We start from the raw sequence: 16,569 nt of genomic DNA, 5'->3' as shown, positions 1-16,569 counted from the left end.
TGATCTCCTATATTATATACCCTTATTAAGTGTAATGTGTGAGCACTTTCATGACTGTGGTGGTTCAGGGTGTTGGGCCCATCAAGGCGTGGAAGGAATGGTGGCCAGACAGCCTCGTGTCCGCAGCAGTGGGAATGTGTGGTAGTTTCTTGTTACAGGATACTGATCTCGAAGCAAGGAGAGACTGGCTGGAAATAGGTTGAGCTCTTAACTCTCAGGCCCTTGGCTCCAGTGACCAACTTCCTGAAGGTCCCACAACCTCCCCAAACAGCTGTTGAGACGCATGACCCAGAGGAGGACCTTTCACATCCACACCCAGACAGAGGAAATGTACCATTGCCTTTCCTTCTCACTCACATTGCCCTCTATGTGCCTACTTCCTTCTTCCTTTAGACTCTGCCCTTCCTCCCGGTGTCCCTCTTCTACTCTCAGGACACACACACACACACACACACACACACACACACACACACACACACATATGAAAAAGACCATTTGTCCTTTTGAGTCTGAATTTGCTATTCTAATTATATTTCCTTGAAAATTGCATAATTTCATAGCTGAATAAAACCTTGTGATTTATATACTAAATTTTAACCCATTCCTTCAGTGATGGGCCCCTCAGTTGATTCCATGTACTGTGAATAGCACTGTAATAAGTGTGAAAGCAGAGCTAACCTATGGTTTACTTAGATTCTGTCAAGTGCATACTCAGGGTTGCATAGCTGGATCATATCATATCATAGTTTTTTTGAGGAAATTTCATATTGATCATAGTGGCTGGACAAATTTGCATTACTACCTACTGTGGGTGAGGCCTTCTTCTCCTTCCCTGTCACATCATTGCCAGTGTTTGTTGTTTTTAGTTTTTGTGATAACAGCCATTCTGAATGAGGTGAAATGGAATTCAGGAAATCTGAGTTTGAATTTCCCTGATGTTAGAGATGTTGGTTTTCTCCTCCTCCTCCTCCTCCTCCTCCTCCTCCTCCTCCTCCTCCTCCTCCTCCTCCTTCTTCTTCTTTCAAGACAGGGTTTCTCTGTGTACCCTTGGCTGTCCTAGACTCACTTTGTACACCAGAATGGCCTCGAACTCACAGCAATCCTCCTGCCTCAGCCTTCTGAGAGCTGGAATTAAATGTGTGTGCCACTGTATTGGCCTCTTGTAATTTTTTTCTTGCTTTTAGTTAGATGCTTTCTTGATATTTAATCTTTTATAATAATCCTGTCTAGATCCCATTCTGTAGTCTCTCCTACAACCCTGCTGATGGTATCCCTGACTCTGCCTTTTAATTTAATGCAATCCCACTTGTCAATTCTTACTATTATTTCCTGACCTACTGAAGTCTTTTCCTGGATGTCTTGGCCCAGGCTAATGTCTTAAGTATTTTTCTGTGTTTTTCTCTAAGAGTTTCAGAGCTTTGGGTCCTCTCATTAGGGGGTGTGATCTATTTTGAGTTGACTTTTTTTTTTAATCGTGAGAGATGTGATTTCACTTTCACTGTTTTAGATGTGTAGACATCTTGTTTTCACAGCACCATTGTTAGGGGGGAGGGGCTCTTTCTACCATGTATGTTTTTACTCCTTTTCTCAGAAACCAAGTGGCTGTAGCTCTGGCGGCACTGGTTTGTTTCTGGGCCACCTACTCCTTGGGCTGCATTGCCTGCTTTCGTGCCAGTAGCACGTTGGTTTTGTTGCTATCGCCCTATCATATAATTTGAAGTCAATCGTTGCAATGCCTGCAGCGCTGCTGTTTCTTCTTGGCTGTCTGTGGCTTCTGTGCCTCCCTGTGAGTGTCAGGATTGATCTTTCTAGTTCTGGGAAGAATGCTGTTGGAATTTCTATGGAGAGTCCGCTGAACCTATAGATTGCTAGGAAGTGATCGTGGATTCCACTTTTTCCAGTGGCATTCCTTGGGCAGCAGGAGCTCTTGTTCTTCCCTGTCGGCACGTAGATTAGGATCGAGGCATTTTCTCACCAGTATCACAGACTACCCTGTGAGGGCCTACTGTTAGCTCTTGTGCCAGATTGTCTGCTCGATGCCAGCCACACTTGGTTCTTCAGAAGAGCTCAAGTTTGTGTTTGCAAGGACCACACAAAGAATTTTAGTTTTCCGGGCCTGGTGTCACAGACCTATAATCTCAGCTTTGGGGCTGAAGGAGGAGGGATGTAAGCTCAAGGCTGCTTGGTCTGTAGATGAGTTTATGCTCAGCCTGGGCAACTCAGCAAGACCATGTTATCTCCAAAATAAAAAGTAAAAAGAGGAGTGGATAGCGATAGCGCAGGTATAGCACTTGCCCAGCATGGGCAAGGCTGTGGCTTTAGTCCTACCACTGAAAATAATACTAAGTACTCAACTCTTATACATCCTGTGCAAGAAGCAATTCAGTTTGAAAACCTTGTAAATCTTCTGCTAGACATATTCTACAAGTCTTTGCCAAGTCTTTGCCAGGAAGGAGTTTATTGGACTAGGGATGTGGCTCCGTGGGAGAGTCCTTGGCTAGCATGTCAAACCTTTGGCCAGATCCCCAGTGCTGCAAATAAAAATGACAACACCAAAACAACATGATTAGGATGTTACAATGGCCTCTGCTCAAAACCTGTCACATGATCTCATGTATTGATGTGTTAGCTGAAAAATTGAATATCCGCTCAACCACATGCTCGGATGGAGAGGTTAAGTGGACTCAGAAAAGACTGAAAGTCTAGAATGATCTCATCTCATTGTTTAATAAGGCTTGCCATAGGATTTGCAATATTGTCCTTGTTTGTCTTTTCTCTGTGCAAGATGGATAGCTCTGTTCATTGCCCATGCTCCTGTAAATACCTCCTCAGCCATGTCCCCATAGGCAACCCTAATAAAACTCAATGGCTTACACACAAGAAAAGGGCTTGTAAGTTCCTATGTGAGAGTGTTATTTCTCCCTTGTGCATTTAAAACATATATACTACTAGTATTTGGTTACTATTATGTAATAATCAAGAAAAAATACTAAGATACCCAGTCATATCAAAGTAGTGAGCAGGCACAATTTGAAGCATTTGGGATTCTTCAGTGAACAGGACAGATAGCAAGCTTTGAACTCTTGGAGTTGCATTCTATAGAAAAGATTGACAACATGTCGTAAGGCTAGTTAGGTTAGAAGGTGACAGAGGTATGGAAAAGAGATGGAGATGGCAAGATGATCCAGGAATGCCATGGGAGCAGCTGCCATTTTAAAAATGGCAGTCAGTGAGCCTCACTGAAGAAGTGGTGTGTAAGCAGAGCCTCTGAAAGGAGCAAACCTACATGGGAGAAATCTCTACACATATGAAGCCACAGAGCAAAAGTCCCAAGGCAGAGTCATGACCAGTCCTTAGAGGACATCAGAAGGCCAGAGCCATATGTGGAGAAGAGAGGGTGGCCATGTTTTGCAGGGCATTGCAAGCCTTCATCTGAAACTCAGTATCTTGGGAAACTGAGCTGAACCAGAGACTGCTTCAACACCTCAATACTACATCTGTGCTTGTGACAGGGTTTTCCGTAAGCCATTACTCAACCGCTTCCCGGTATCTCCTGTTCTCAGCAGCGATGGAAGTTCCTGGGATGTACTGCTGAAAGGAGTCCAGATGTATCTTCTTACCGATCTGTCAGTGAATCCTCCCCTGTGGAAGTAATCATCTGACAGGCTGCCTCAAGATGTGCATTTCTGTATAGGAAGTTGCTTGGCAGAGATCTTGCCTCGGCCCAGAATGTTTTATATGTTCTGGCTGGCTGTGGTTAGGACTTGGCTCTCTTCCCCAGCATGGATCTAATGAAGCATTCTGTTTATTTCATGTGCTCCCCTCACTCGTAGTGTCCTGTACAGGAGATAGCAATAAGGCAACTCCTCCAGGCCAGGTGGCACTCGGAGTCAACAGAGGTATTCCACTCTGTCCCATACCTCCAGGCTCCGATCCTGAGCAGCGAGCAGTGCTCTCCTACCAGCATCCTTCCATATTGTTGTTGTTGTTGTTGTTGTTTTTGTTGAATTAGTTTATGGCCATACAGTGAATTATATGGCTAAAGGTGAGTGTTTTGCCTGCATGTATATGTTTAACAAGTATGCACCTGGTTTCTGGAAAGACCAGAAGAGGGTGTTTGATTTCCCTGGAACTGGAGTTACAACTGGAGTTGTCAAGTTGGTGCTGGGAATCAGACCCAGGTCCTCTAGAAGCGCTCTTAATTGGTGAACTGTCTCTCCAGCCCCGCCGTAGTCTTTTTTAGTGCACAGATGTCTCCAAGCCCAGAGCTTACAGACCATGTCTTAATTACCTTGTCGCTTGCTCCCTCCCTTTCTTCCCTTCTGTTCCTGTTTGGTTTTATGATATAACATTATCCTTTCTTACCATCTCAGAAGATTGCTCTGGCATCCAAAGTGTGCGTACAAGTAGCTCTAAGGCTGCCCTTACTAGTGGGTAAGTTTTCAGTGGGTGACTGGGACCACTTTTATATCTCATCATGCTTGACTCATTCTTTTTTTTCTTTTTTCTTTTTTTTCCATCCAGAGAGGGTTTTGATGTAACAAATTGGGCTTCTAGGGAGAGTGGTTTGTTGTTGTTGTTGTTTGTTTTTAATGCTAGTTTTCCAATTCATGAGGAAGTTTGGCGGTGGGTTTTTTATGAGAAGGGGTTGATAGTGATGGTTTAAAAGACCGAATAAAATTGGTGATCACCCCTGGAGTGTACTTCAGATCTCTGTCGCAGACAGAGTCCTCAGTGTCGGGGTGAGATTGCAGCAGCCCTCCACCACGCGCTGGAAATCACCACTGTTGACAGTCGTCTCTGTCTCTGTGGCAGGTGTGTGCCCAGCTTAGACTTAGAACAACACTTTTCATTCAAATTCATGCTTTCTTTAAACCCCAAATACCAGATCAGATGTCCAACTCTTGAATGCAGCCGCAGCTGAGCCCACTTCTCTGTGATCCGCTATCAAGGCATAGTTCTTTTCAATTTGTGTTTAAGAGATAATTGAAAATCATCTTATTTTGTTTATTTATATAATTTCCCCCCTCCAAAATACAGAAAGAAGATACAATTACTTTGAAACACAAAGGGAAATTTTTAAGCATGGCTTTTCATTTGTGTGACACAGACTTCTGGGCATCTTTCTCTGTAGCTTTCATGTCTATTTCTGACTGCCTTGTGTTGGTTAGCATTCTAGTAGGGTCTTTGAAGAGGTTTTTGCCTGTTTGTTTTGGGGGGTTTTAGAGATACTCATTTGGATATAGAAATATTTCCAAATCCAAAATATATTTGGATATGTTTAATGTGCTTGGTTAAATTTCCTACATATCATTATAGTAAAAGACTATTTATTTTAGGGTTTCTGTACATCTAAAGCTTATGTATAGGAAAGAGATCTTTTAAAATACTTTTTATGCCCATCTACATCTCTTAATTTTGATTTTCATAGCATTTTGAGAATAGAATTTTTAAAAATATTCTTTACAATTATATGGTAGGTGAATTCATTGTATCTAGACTCCTTCATCTTTTTAGTATATGCTGCAATTTCTTTTCTAGAGAGGCAGTATACTCCTAGACTAAAGAAGAAATTGTATTTATGGTAGCAAGGCAGATCTGAGAGAAATGAGAAAAAGAAGAGGGAAGGCATGGGCAAAAAGCAAGGCAAATCCATGGAAGCTGGTGTGTTCCTAGGTTGAGTGGAAGGGAGACCCCTCTTGGGGAAGGTCTAAAGCTAGAGTGTCAGAAAATATAGGATTTGGGGGTAATTGGATGAACAACACTGTTGCTGAGGGGAGTGGAACCTTGAGCAAGAAGGCAGCGAGCAGGCACGAATATAAAAAGATAATCAAGATGTTGAACAGGCAAGAGTGATCAGGTCCAATGCCTTCCGTCATTTGGGTGCTTTCGCATCCATGGCTCTGCCCTGTAAGTTAGAGGGTGGCTAGACAGAGAACGTGAGGGTAGTAGCATCGATTTGGTACCTTTTAAGAGAGCTAGGGAAGAAAAGTCGCCAACTGTGCACAGAACAGTTGTCATGGGTTTTAAAGCCTAGGGGGTATTTTTTTTTTTTTTACTCTATCATAGGGGGAAATGGGTTTTTAATTCCTCGATATTGCACTTGTAGAGAATTTAGAATTCTTTACATCTTATTACTATTTTTCTTTTGGGGCAGGGACATCTGCACTGGCGTAATACGTGGTTATGGAATTAGTTTCGATGTGTGCTTTTACACAGCATTCTCCACCTGGTCGTTGACTCCGTTTATCACATCACTGTTTGCTAATTGTGTCTGTAAAGAACTGTCAGGCTGCAGAGAGTTATTCAAAACTGTGTACGTAGGATTGGTTTTTTTTTTTTTTTTTTTTTTTTTTTTTTGGTGTAGTTTGCTTTGCTTTGCTTTTGCTTGTTTTTGTTTTTGTTTGTTTTATGAGGTGAGTCCAAGCTCATGGTTTTATTGGCTTAGAGCTGGATCACTTGGCCCTTTCTCTCTTCTCATCACCTCCCAGTTCAAATGTGCGCATCTCTCAATAACCAGCGTTCTCTTGGCTCTGCAGTTGGCCTGAACACACTCAAGTCTCGGCACAATCAATCTCCTTTGGAGTTTTAGCCTCTTAGTGGAAAGCACGGTTAGTCTGCCCACCATAGCCACTCTGGTCCCTGTCATCAGGCCGCTTTCCCTGGGCACAGGAAGGGTCCTTGCCCTTCTTATACTGTGTCACTTTGAGGGGTCGATGCTTGCCATGCCCGGTGCATCATAGGAACTTTCACAATGTTCACAGGAGCGATATCCAAACAGAAAGTATTTTTGGATTGTAATGATTAATTTTAGATATTTAAAGTGTAGGAATTTTTACTAAGTTAGAGAGTATGACATTGAGGAGAAAAAGAGTTTCCAATTGTAGAAATAAAGGAAACCATATGTAACCAAATATGTGAACAGCAAATAAAAAATCCATGGCATGTTCATGCTTTAAAGCAGTACATACATACATACATACATACATACATACATACATAATCATATAATGTGGATAGAAAGTGAAGGTTAGAAACCAGGATAAGATATATTTACCCTCCAAAATCTATAGGAAGAAGATCTGAGCAGAGAAACTCAATCGTTGTAAACTATTCTCAGACTAGAATATAATTGGTTGCAACTTACACAGAGATGTTAATCTATCCAAAGGAAAAAGATATCACCCGGGGGACTCGTTCAGATAGGTCGCCTTAGACCAGAGTAAAGGACGAGGTACACTGGGCGCCCTTTGCCCAGTGTGCACAGTATTGCCTAGCAGGGCCTGTGCCAGTTGTCAGTGGGAGGAGCAAAACGATTTGAAATCTTTGTTCCAAAACTGGCTCTATTTTAGGTACTTTATATTTATACTTAAGACTAACAGCTCCCAGATGGCAGGGGGTGTGTACTGGGAACAATGAGTTGGTCTGGGTGTGTAATTCAGTGACTGAGTGCTTGCCCAGTGTGCATGGGGCACTAGAGTTAAAGGTAATCACCTGCACAGAAAAATAAGTGAAGTGAAATAGATAAAAGTAAAAAGGAATGGACCCAGGCATTGGGGAGGCAGAGGCAGGCGGATCTCTGTGACTTTGAGCCAGCCTGGTCTGCAAAGGGAGCCCAGGGCAGCCAAGGCTACACAGAGAGACCCTATCTTGAAAAACCAAAATGATGATGATGATGATGAAAAAGAAGAATGGATTGTAAAGGAAATACCAGTTTACAATAACCACAGTACTAACAGTGTGGATATCTCCTACTTGGTGCTGTATCACCCCGAGGAATAGCCAGCCTCTCACTGTCAACTTCCTGCTCTGTATTTCATCATGTATGGGAGGTCTGTATTCTTTTGAGCATGAAAACTCATGTATAGTGTTAGACATTGGGATTTAAGGGGCCAGCCTTCCCACCCACATACCCACATCCAAATCTCTCTCTCTCTCTCTCTCTCTCTCTCTCTCTCTCTCTCTCTCTCTCTCTCTCTCTCTCTCTCTTCTCTCTCTCTCTCTCTCTCTCTCTCTCTCTCTCTCTCTCTCTCTCTCTCTCTCTCTCTCTCACACACACACACACACACACACACACACACACACACACGATTCGTTGTGAGCCTGCCTATTTTGCTTAACAAGATGTTTCCTGATAAAGAACATAATTTCATTCCTCTTTGTGGCTGACTAAAACTCCATTGCACATCTCTACATCGCTCTTTAAATTCAGCCGTCTGTTGATGGGCACCTAGGCTGATGTCATAGTGTGGCTACCATGAGTGGTGCCGTGCTTAACGTGAGCACGTGGGTATATTTAATGTAAGCTAAACCTGGTTCTTGTGTGTATTTGTTGAGATGCAGTATAGCTGGCTCATATGGTGGTCCTATTTTTAGGGGCCCTCCATACTGACTTCCATACTGCCTGTGGTTGTTTACATGCCGTCAACACCCTTCTCCCCACATCCTCACCAGCATCTGTTGTGTGTTTTCCTGGTGGCAGTTACTCTGACTAAGGTGAAATGGGCTCTCGGTGTATTTCCATTTTCAATCCCCGAACAGATAAAGATGATGTGCATTTTCATGTACTTATTAGCCTCCAAATGGACTTAAGACCCATTAAAGTCAAGTTTAAATATGATTTCTTCTAATCCACTTGACCTGGTGGGTGAGTTGAAAACCTCTAGTTTACCTTCCCTCCCTCCCTTCTCCTGAGACTTGTATTTCTACCTCACAGTGAGTGTGACCGGTTTAAGAAACACTGGGGACACTGGCTTTTTGTCCCTGCCCCCTTAGAATAGTTCTCTCACTCTCTCTTTGCCTCAGTAGGCTGCTTTGCCAATGCTGTGTGGCAGAGCATGTGCTTTGTTTAGTTTCATTCCTTGTTTGAGAAGAAGAAGAGGAGGAGGAAAAGGAAGAAGAAGAAGAAGAAGAAGAAGAAGAAGAAGAAGAAGAAGAAGAAGAAGAAGAAGAAGAAGAAGAAGAAGAAGAAGAAGAAGAAGAAGAAGAAGAAGAAAGAAGAAAAGTGGCATCAAAGTGCAGACACCTTGCACTAGCACAACTTCCTCATGGGTACCTTGTACTTGGCGAGTGAGCCTAATGCTTATATCCCACTTTAACCAGACTGCTGTTGTGGCATCTCCCTTCCTGGAGGCAAGGGCAACAGCTGAAGCATTTTTAGGAAATTTCTAATGTGTGTTGCTACTCTTAGTGCTATGTTGGTTTTGTTGGCTGCTGTTCAGGCTAACCTGAAATTTGCATTCCCCTTGCCTCTGCCTCCCAGCTGCTGGGATTTCAGGTATGTGCCCCCACTCTCAACTGTGCTTACTATTTTTATTATCTTAAAGCAACATTGTGAGCACTCGGGCACTTTCTACTCCCCGTCCTTGTGTTCTGTTCCCTTTGGGATCTGTCCCAGTTTTCCAAGTAAATAGAGTTAAAGTAAACTTGTTTGCAAACATTTGAAAATTCTTTCTCCCAGTCTAGGCAGCTCTGGTTGTTCAAAGATTACGTGAGGGAACTGTCTTTGTTGCCTAATCTGGAGCATCGACGCGAGCCCCTGACTGCTGAGCATGCCAGGAGCGATAAGTCTAAATCACTAGTGACTCTTACGGCGGATGAAAGTAACCAGGAATAGTGTTCATTCACCAGCAGTTGGTAGACACAACCGCGGTGTCTTCGCCAAGTAGGACTTAGTCGTTCTTAGGTAGCAGGAAACCGAAATACAGATGGTTCCAGAACTCAGCAGACTATCACAGCTGGTTCTGGTCCCTTGCTCTGCTCCCTTAATATGTGGCTCTCATCAAAGAGAATTACAACGGAACCAGCAAAAGGATGCTGAGCTTATCCCCGCCCACTTTAAACCAGAAAATCCACAGCTTACCTGAAGGTCCCACCAATAAGCTTCCACACAAACCTTCCTGGCCAGAGCCGGGCCACATGTGGCTTCCTTTAGCAGCAGAGAATTTCTAACCAGGCACAACTGTTGCCTCGAGCAAACCCAGAACTACCTTGGCCAAGAAATGTCAGTGACCCGGCAGCAAACGTCTGTCCCGGACACCGTAGTATACCTCCGAGGTCCCATGTGTAGTGGCAGCCTGAGTGCCTTGTTCATGGACATCTTGGTCACGCTTTGTCTGTTGACTGCCCAGGGGAGCTGGTGTTAGTACAAGTGGAACATGCCTTCCGGTTCTTAGGAACCGTGGCCATTCTGAAGCATGTGGCCATACTGAACCATTGACTCACAGAGTGCTGAATGCTAACAGCACAGGGAAACCAGCCCACCCAGAGAGCTCTGGCTTCTAGAACCTTCACTGTGGCCCAGTGGAAACAGCCGCCAACAACGGTCTTCGTGGATCCTTAACGTTGGCCAGCTTTCTGTTTCTTTCAACTTTAGAAGAGGGAGGTTTCTCTGCTTAGGACTATTCCTTTGTGCTTTGAATCATTTCTCCATCTTCCGTTCTTTATTGGAGGTTTTACTTTATTCTGCCTATTTTCTCTTCCCAACCCTTAGAGGTATAGTATTCATTTTTGGTCATAGGCGGGGAAAAGCAGCACACGTGACTTTAAAAGCCAGTATCACCATATGATTTTCTTTTTTAAATATATTTTATTAATTTATTCATATTATGTCTCAATGGTTATCCCATCCCTTGTATCCTCCCATTCCTCCCTCCCTCCTTCACCCTAGTCCCCTCCTCTATGACTGTTCCTGAGGGGGATTTCCTCCCCCTGTATATGCTCATAGGGTATCAAGTCTCTTCTTGGCAGTCTGCTATCTTTCCTCTGAGTGCCATCAGGTCTCCCTATCCAGGGGACATGGTCAAATATGGCACCATATAATTTTCAATCAATACGACGAAGTTAGTGTAATGTGAACAAGTTATAGGCTATGCCTCCCTTTGGCCTTCAGCCTGGCACGGCAGAGCCAGAGGCAGCCGGAGCATCCCGGCCTCCCCGGCATGTAAGCACATTGGCTTTTCCCATAAGTGTGAGGCGATTATTGCAGTTTCTGTGCAGTGTGAGGAAAGCCTGAGAAGAGCTGTCCACTGGCCTGTTCTCTGCACCGCTCCCATTTCTCTTTCTTCTCCACCAAAGCTGGAACACTGCCTCTTACTGATCTTCCATTAGCCCTACCTCTGTCACCCTTGGCCTCTGCAAGCGTTTCAAGGGGTTGTCTGGGTAGACATGATGACTTAGTAGAGCCCCCAGCACTGTTCCCACAAAGCCATGCTGCTGCCTGGCTCAGCTTCCTGTGTTGAGTCTTTCATTCGCACTCCGTGAGTTCCATTGAATTCTCTCATTTTAGCTCTTTTACAACTTTTGATAAATATTTTGTAGACAGGTGTTTGTCTCAGCTTCTTTCTTACAAATCAGCTCATTTGCTGTAGCTACAGTAAGTCAACCCTTTGTTCACTGCAATATTATTTTTTGGCAGCACCCTGGCCAGCCCGATACGTGCCCTCACCTTCCCTGCTGTACCTCTGGTTTAAATGATGCAAACCCAGAAGCTCAGGGTGGCCATTGGAAGCAAGATTCACTGATGTCTGCATTCTTTATCTTTTTTCTATTTATTTTAGGACTTGCATTTGGTCTTTGAGCTAAGAGAAGGCAGGGTGTAATTAAGCTAAAACGTTTCTCTTTGGTTTTTACCAGATGAGAATTCTCCAGCCAACTTCTGGGATTCTAAGAACAGGGGTGTGACTGGAACCCAAAAAGGACAAATTGTATGGAGGATTGAGCCTGGGCCCTACTTTATGGAACGTAAGTAACCAATGAGTGTGATACAGTATTAGATTAAGTAATGAGTGTACATGTGTGTTGAACCCATAGAATCATATTTGAATGTTACTTTTAAAGTTTTGGGATCTTGTTCATGTATTTATGTCATAAAGCCCCATATTAGAAAATACATTGTTTTATAAATTCTCACTGGATGTTGTATACAACTGCAATTAATATTCATTTGATTAATTTGAGGAATCATAACAGTTCAGTGTCATTAGCTTAAGAATTCTGTTTGCTTTGGGGTTATCTCATTTCTTACCGGCAGGTAAGAGTGTAGGTCAACAAAGTGTGGAAGAAACAGTTTGCAGCATACTGCCATCAAGGTCAAATGCAAGTAGAAATCAAATGCCGAGAAATCAACCGTTATCCCATCCACCCCTGTGCTATATTTGTGAATATAGATGCGTATGTAGCACGTAGTTATTAGAGACACCTATAAATACCTATTCTGTTTATTTTGGGTAAACCGTGACTCTGTGTGTGTGTGTGTGTGTGTGTGTGTGTGTGTGTGTGTGTGTATGTGTGTGTGTGTGTGTGTGTGTGTGTGTGTATGTGTGTGTGTGTGTACTCACTACTAATATTCCTGAGTGCACAGGAATTCTTGATGCATTATAACGGAAAGAGGACAGAGTAAAATAAAAGAGGATGGGTGACTTGCTAGCTTACTAGTCAGTCCAGGTTAACTTGAATATCTTCTGAAGTTTTCTTCTGTTAACCTATGAAAAACATGGGCTTTTGAAACTTTTTCAATAACGTTGAACTCTAAGAATTAAAATTTCTAAGTGTAAAGAATTTATTGTAAGAGATTCTATGAATACTAGATATATAAAAGGTCTTATCCAGACAAAACATGAACATGCGGTGCAATTTGAACAGACGGGACCTTGGTGCAGGTGTCTCTAGTGAAGCCTCTAAGATGTCTGTAATGCAGGAGGTTATTTGAGACAATCAGCATCGATGACCGTAGTGAGCATTAAAGGCCTCGCGCAGTTTCTTCCAGTGCTCTTCCTGGTGAGTCAATGGTGCAAAGCCTCTCCCTGGAAGCTCTGTCCTGTCTCACGGGTCAATGTTCTGGTTAAACCTTGTCAATACAAGACACAAAGTTGTGGCCTCAAAGGGGATAGTTTATTCTGGAACCAAATATGGTGGACCATGGCTTTGGCACACAAATCCAAGTTGGCCCAAATTCCATGTCTCAACCTGGTAACTGTGAAATTTTATCATAGCAGGAGAAGAAAGAAAGACACCACGAGTTTGCTTTTTGCTCTGTTTGTTTGTTTAGCGTTGATTGAAAATAGATGTTTTTCCCTCACATATATCCTGATTACAGTTTCCCCTCCCTCTGCTCTTCCTAGTTCCTCCCCACCTTCCTTTCCATTTGGATCCATCCCTTTCAGTCTCTCATTAAAAACAAACAGGCTTCTAAGGGATAGTAATGAAATATGTATAATTAATATAATATGATAAGATGAAATGAAAGCTAACACACCAGAATAGGGAAAAAACCAAACACAAACAGAAGGAAAAGAACTCCCACCCAAAACCTTAAACACTCATTCACATCCTCATGAATCCCATAAAAAATACTAAACTGGAATCCATAATGTATGTATGTGTATATATATATATATATATATATATATATATATATATATATATATATATATGCACGCACAAAGGACATGCAGATAAAGAGAGGGAAGAAAAAACATATACAAATAAAATAAAAATAAAATGTATGTCAAAATTAAAAAAGAAAAAAAACATGACATGACATTATGAGACAAGAAACCTCCAGACATGCCATTCAGTTCATTTCAGTTGGCTGTCCACTGTATTTGCCCTCCATTTTCAAGTGCAGTGTTGGACTCACATGACAGAAACATGGGAAATCTATAGACCTGGGATCCTGATCTGAGGGCATAATAAGGAAAGTGAGCAAAGTAAGGCCATGGGTGGGGAAGAAATGGTCTTACTTTAGTACGCTTCTTTCTTTAAAAGGACCCCAGAGTTTAAGAGATTGATTAGGTGAGAAATATTGCCCACTTCATGCCAGAGAAAAGGTACAATCGCATTACTGTTAGTGCTGTATGCTGGAGGCCATCCTTGGTGCTCGCCTGGTGGCTGAAGGCGCAGGCCTCTGGGACAGCAGATGTGATCACCCACGGCTGTGATCTGTAGTGCTGCACCAGGACAAAAGCATATTCAGAGCATTGCATTTACGGTTAGAGGTTGGTAGTGTCCTGGCTGTTGAGGCTGTCTACAGTAGGGATCAGAGCAAGTGTAACATGCTGCATAGGAAATATTTGTCTTGGGAAATGTTATCTGCATTCCCCATTCAGCTGCTAGCTAGAAATGGGCTTGGATGGTGACTCAGGGTTGGAGAAGGAGCTGCAGGTGTAGATTTTCCTCCTTTTCTTCACTTCCTCTTTCACGCCTGGAGCTGGGAACACTGCACGCAGAATACAACTCTCCAGTGTGTCTAAGGGCTGAGAAAAATCGTCTGGTTTCAAGCCTAGAGTGGTGCACCGCCACTCCAGAAGAGCCGGAACGATGCCGCTCCCAACATGCATCCCGAGCCTCAGAGTGTAACGTTGATAAGTGAATGTTTCTCTCCAGGCTTCAGAGAAAAGGGTACCCTTCTAATGTCACCTGAGACCAGTGTCTGACTCAGGCAATCTTAAGAGGTTTCCTCCTCCTCACGTAATATATCCTGATTAGTTTTCCCTCCTTCTGCTGCCAGCTCCTCCCGCCTTCCGTTCGGACCCATCCCTTTCTCTCTCTTTGGAAAGCAAACATACTTCTAAGGGGGCAGCAGTAAAATACATAACTTATAGTATGTTATGTGATAAAACAGAATCTAATGTATTGGAATAGGACAAAACAAACAGAAGAAAGGAGCCCAAGAAAATCCATAAGAAACAGTACAGAAAAACTCATCTATATACTCATGAATTCTATGACAGCACTAACCTGGAAGCTATAATATATATGAAAAGGGCCTGTGTGGTAAAAAGAAGAAGAAAAAAATATCTTCCCAGTATAACACAATCTTACTCAGGTCGTTGAAACTAATGGCATGAAGCCTTAGGGGAAAGTAGCCATTGAGCTAGCTTCTTCTAAAACTCTGCATATTGTCAACCTCTGACTTGAAATTAAATATTCAAAATTTTTCTTTCATATTAAGAAGGAAACCTTTGTACCTTTAGCTTATTAGAACCCCAAACAAGGTAAGACTCTTTGAAAAATAATCTGTTTAAGTCAGAACCTAAGATGGTTCAGTTGTCTGGGTAAACCGTCAGAGGATGCAGACATCCCAGGCTCAGACTATTTATTACAGCCTTACTTGGATGACTTTGAAGGAAAAATAAAATGCATTTAATTTTCAGTAGATGACCTTAGGCATCAGCATCGTGAATATTTACTTGTTTTAGGACAGTAAGCAAGGCCTGGGATGTCGTTCCGTATTAAGGTGTGAGCTGCACAAGCAAGAGTTGTCAGGCCAAGCTTGACTCCCTCTTTCCTACAGAACATGCCAGGCTCTGCAGTGCTTGTCTGTAACCCCAGCACTGGGCGGAAGGAAGGATGTCAGACACACATCCCTGAAGTTCACTGGCTGACAGCCGAGCCTGAGACCCTGTCTCCAAAAATAAAGTGGGCATTTGGACCTCTGGCTGTAACACTTGTATATAGACCCCATAGTACATTCATATTTGCCCCTGCACACAAACACACACACACACACACACACACACACACACACACACACACACACACACACACATACACACGGACTATAAAGGCCATCAGCTAGCCTCTAAGAGAAAGTGTGTTGCCTCCATGAGTTGCTTGCAGCGACTGAGTGAGTCATCTTTGCAATATGCTTTAAAGTGTAAGTGGTTTCAGCAGTTGTCCCGATATGCCAAGATGTCTATTTTATTCTATATAGCATCCCATAAACTATGGTTCTTTTTTTATTTATTCATTCTTAGGTGGGGTTGGGTTTTATTTTTGCCTCCTGCCCCCTTCCTTCTATACATCGATTCATCCCCATCAATGTAAAGTATTTAGCGATGGCCAACTTTGAGCTACTATTTTAGGTACTCACTAATTGGATCGATGTGTGATCCTAGAAAGTGTGCCCTTCAATAGCATATTGATTTCTGTTGAAACTACCTTGCGATTGTTACGTCAAAAAACAAAACACCAATGTTTGTGTTTATTTTGTAGTATTTTAATTTTTTTTCCCTGTCTAAGCCCTTGGAAGCGACATTAGCAGTGCAAGAAGTATGCACAAGTCACAGCACTGCGGAGGGGTGGGGCTCAACCTAGTACCTTGAAAAATACACACATCATGGGGTGATTTTTACTGGGAGACATGAGCGGCCTCAGCATCCTGTTTTCATCATCAGAGCCCCTACCCTAACACTATCATTTTTTTAAAGATTTATTTATTTATTATTCTACCTGTTTGTGTGTGCCTGCCTGCCAGAGAGGACACCAGATCTCATTATAGATGGTGATGAGCCACCATGTGGTTACTGGGAATGACCCCAGGACGTGAAAAAGCCACAGCCTCTTAAGCACTGAGCCATGCCCCCAGCCCCACACCATTGTTTTTTAGTCCCTTCTCACTAACAGTGTGTTCCTGCTGCTTGGAGCCTTGGTATTTTTCAGTTCCCCCACCCCATAAGATTTCTGCTGTGTCTACAGTGATACTGCCCACTGTTTATTTTCATGATTGCTGTGCTGAACCTTGACCAAGGAAGGCTTTCGCACTGCACGCACACACACACACACACA

At 42.9% G+C, this 16,569-nt stretch overlaps 1 protein-coding gene across 4 annotated transcripts in view; it reads left to right on the top strand.

The window, feature by feature from the left end:
* Positions 1-16,569, top strand: part of HECW2 (HECT, C2 and WW domain containing E3 ubiquitin protein ligase 2) — a 348,102-nt gene that overhangs the window by 200,628 nt on the left and 130,905 nt on the right. For all 4 annotated transcript variants that reach the window (XM_084779445.1, XM_084779446.1, XM_084779447.1 and 1 more), the window contains one exon: positions 11,635-11,742. In XM_084779445.1, coding sequence (XP_084635571.1) covers positions 11,635-11,742 — 108 coding nt within the window. The remainder of the gene's footprint in view (positions 1-11,634; positions 11,743-16,569) is intronic.

The sequence above is a fragment of the Acomys minous genome, assembly GCF_964271855.1.
Source record: "Acomys minous genome assembly, chromosome: 4".
In the NCBI taxonomy this organism is placed as follows: domain Eukaryota; kingdom Metazoa; phylum Chordata; class Mammalia; order Rodentia; family Muridae; genus Acomys; species Acomys minous.
This window is presented reverse-complemented; position numbering and strand designations above follow the sequence as displayed.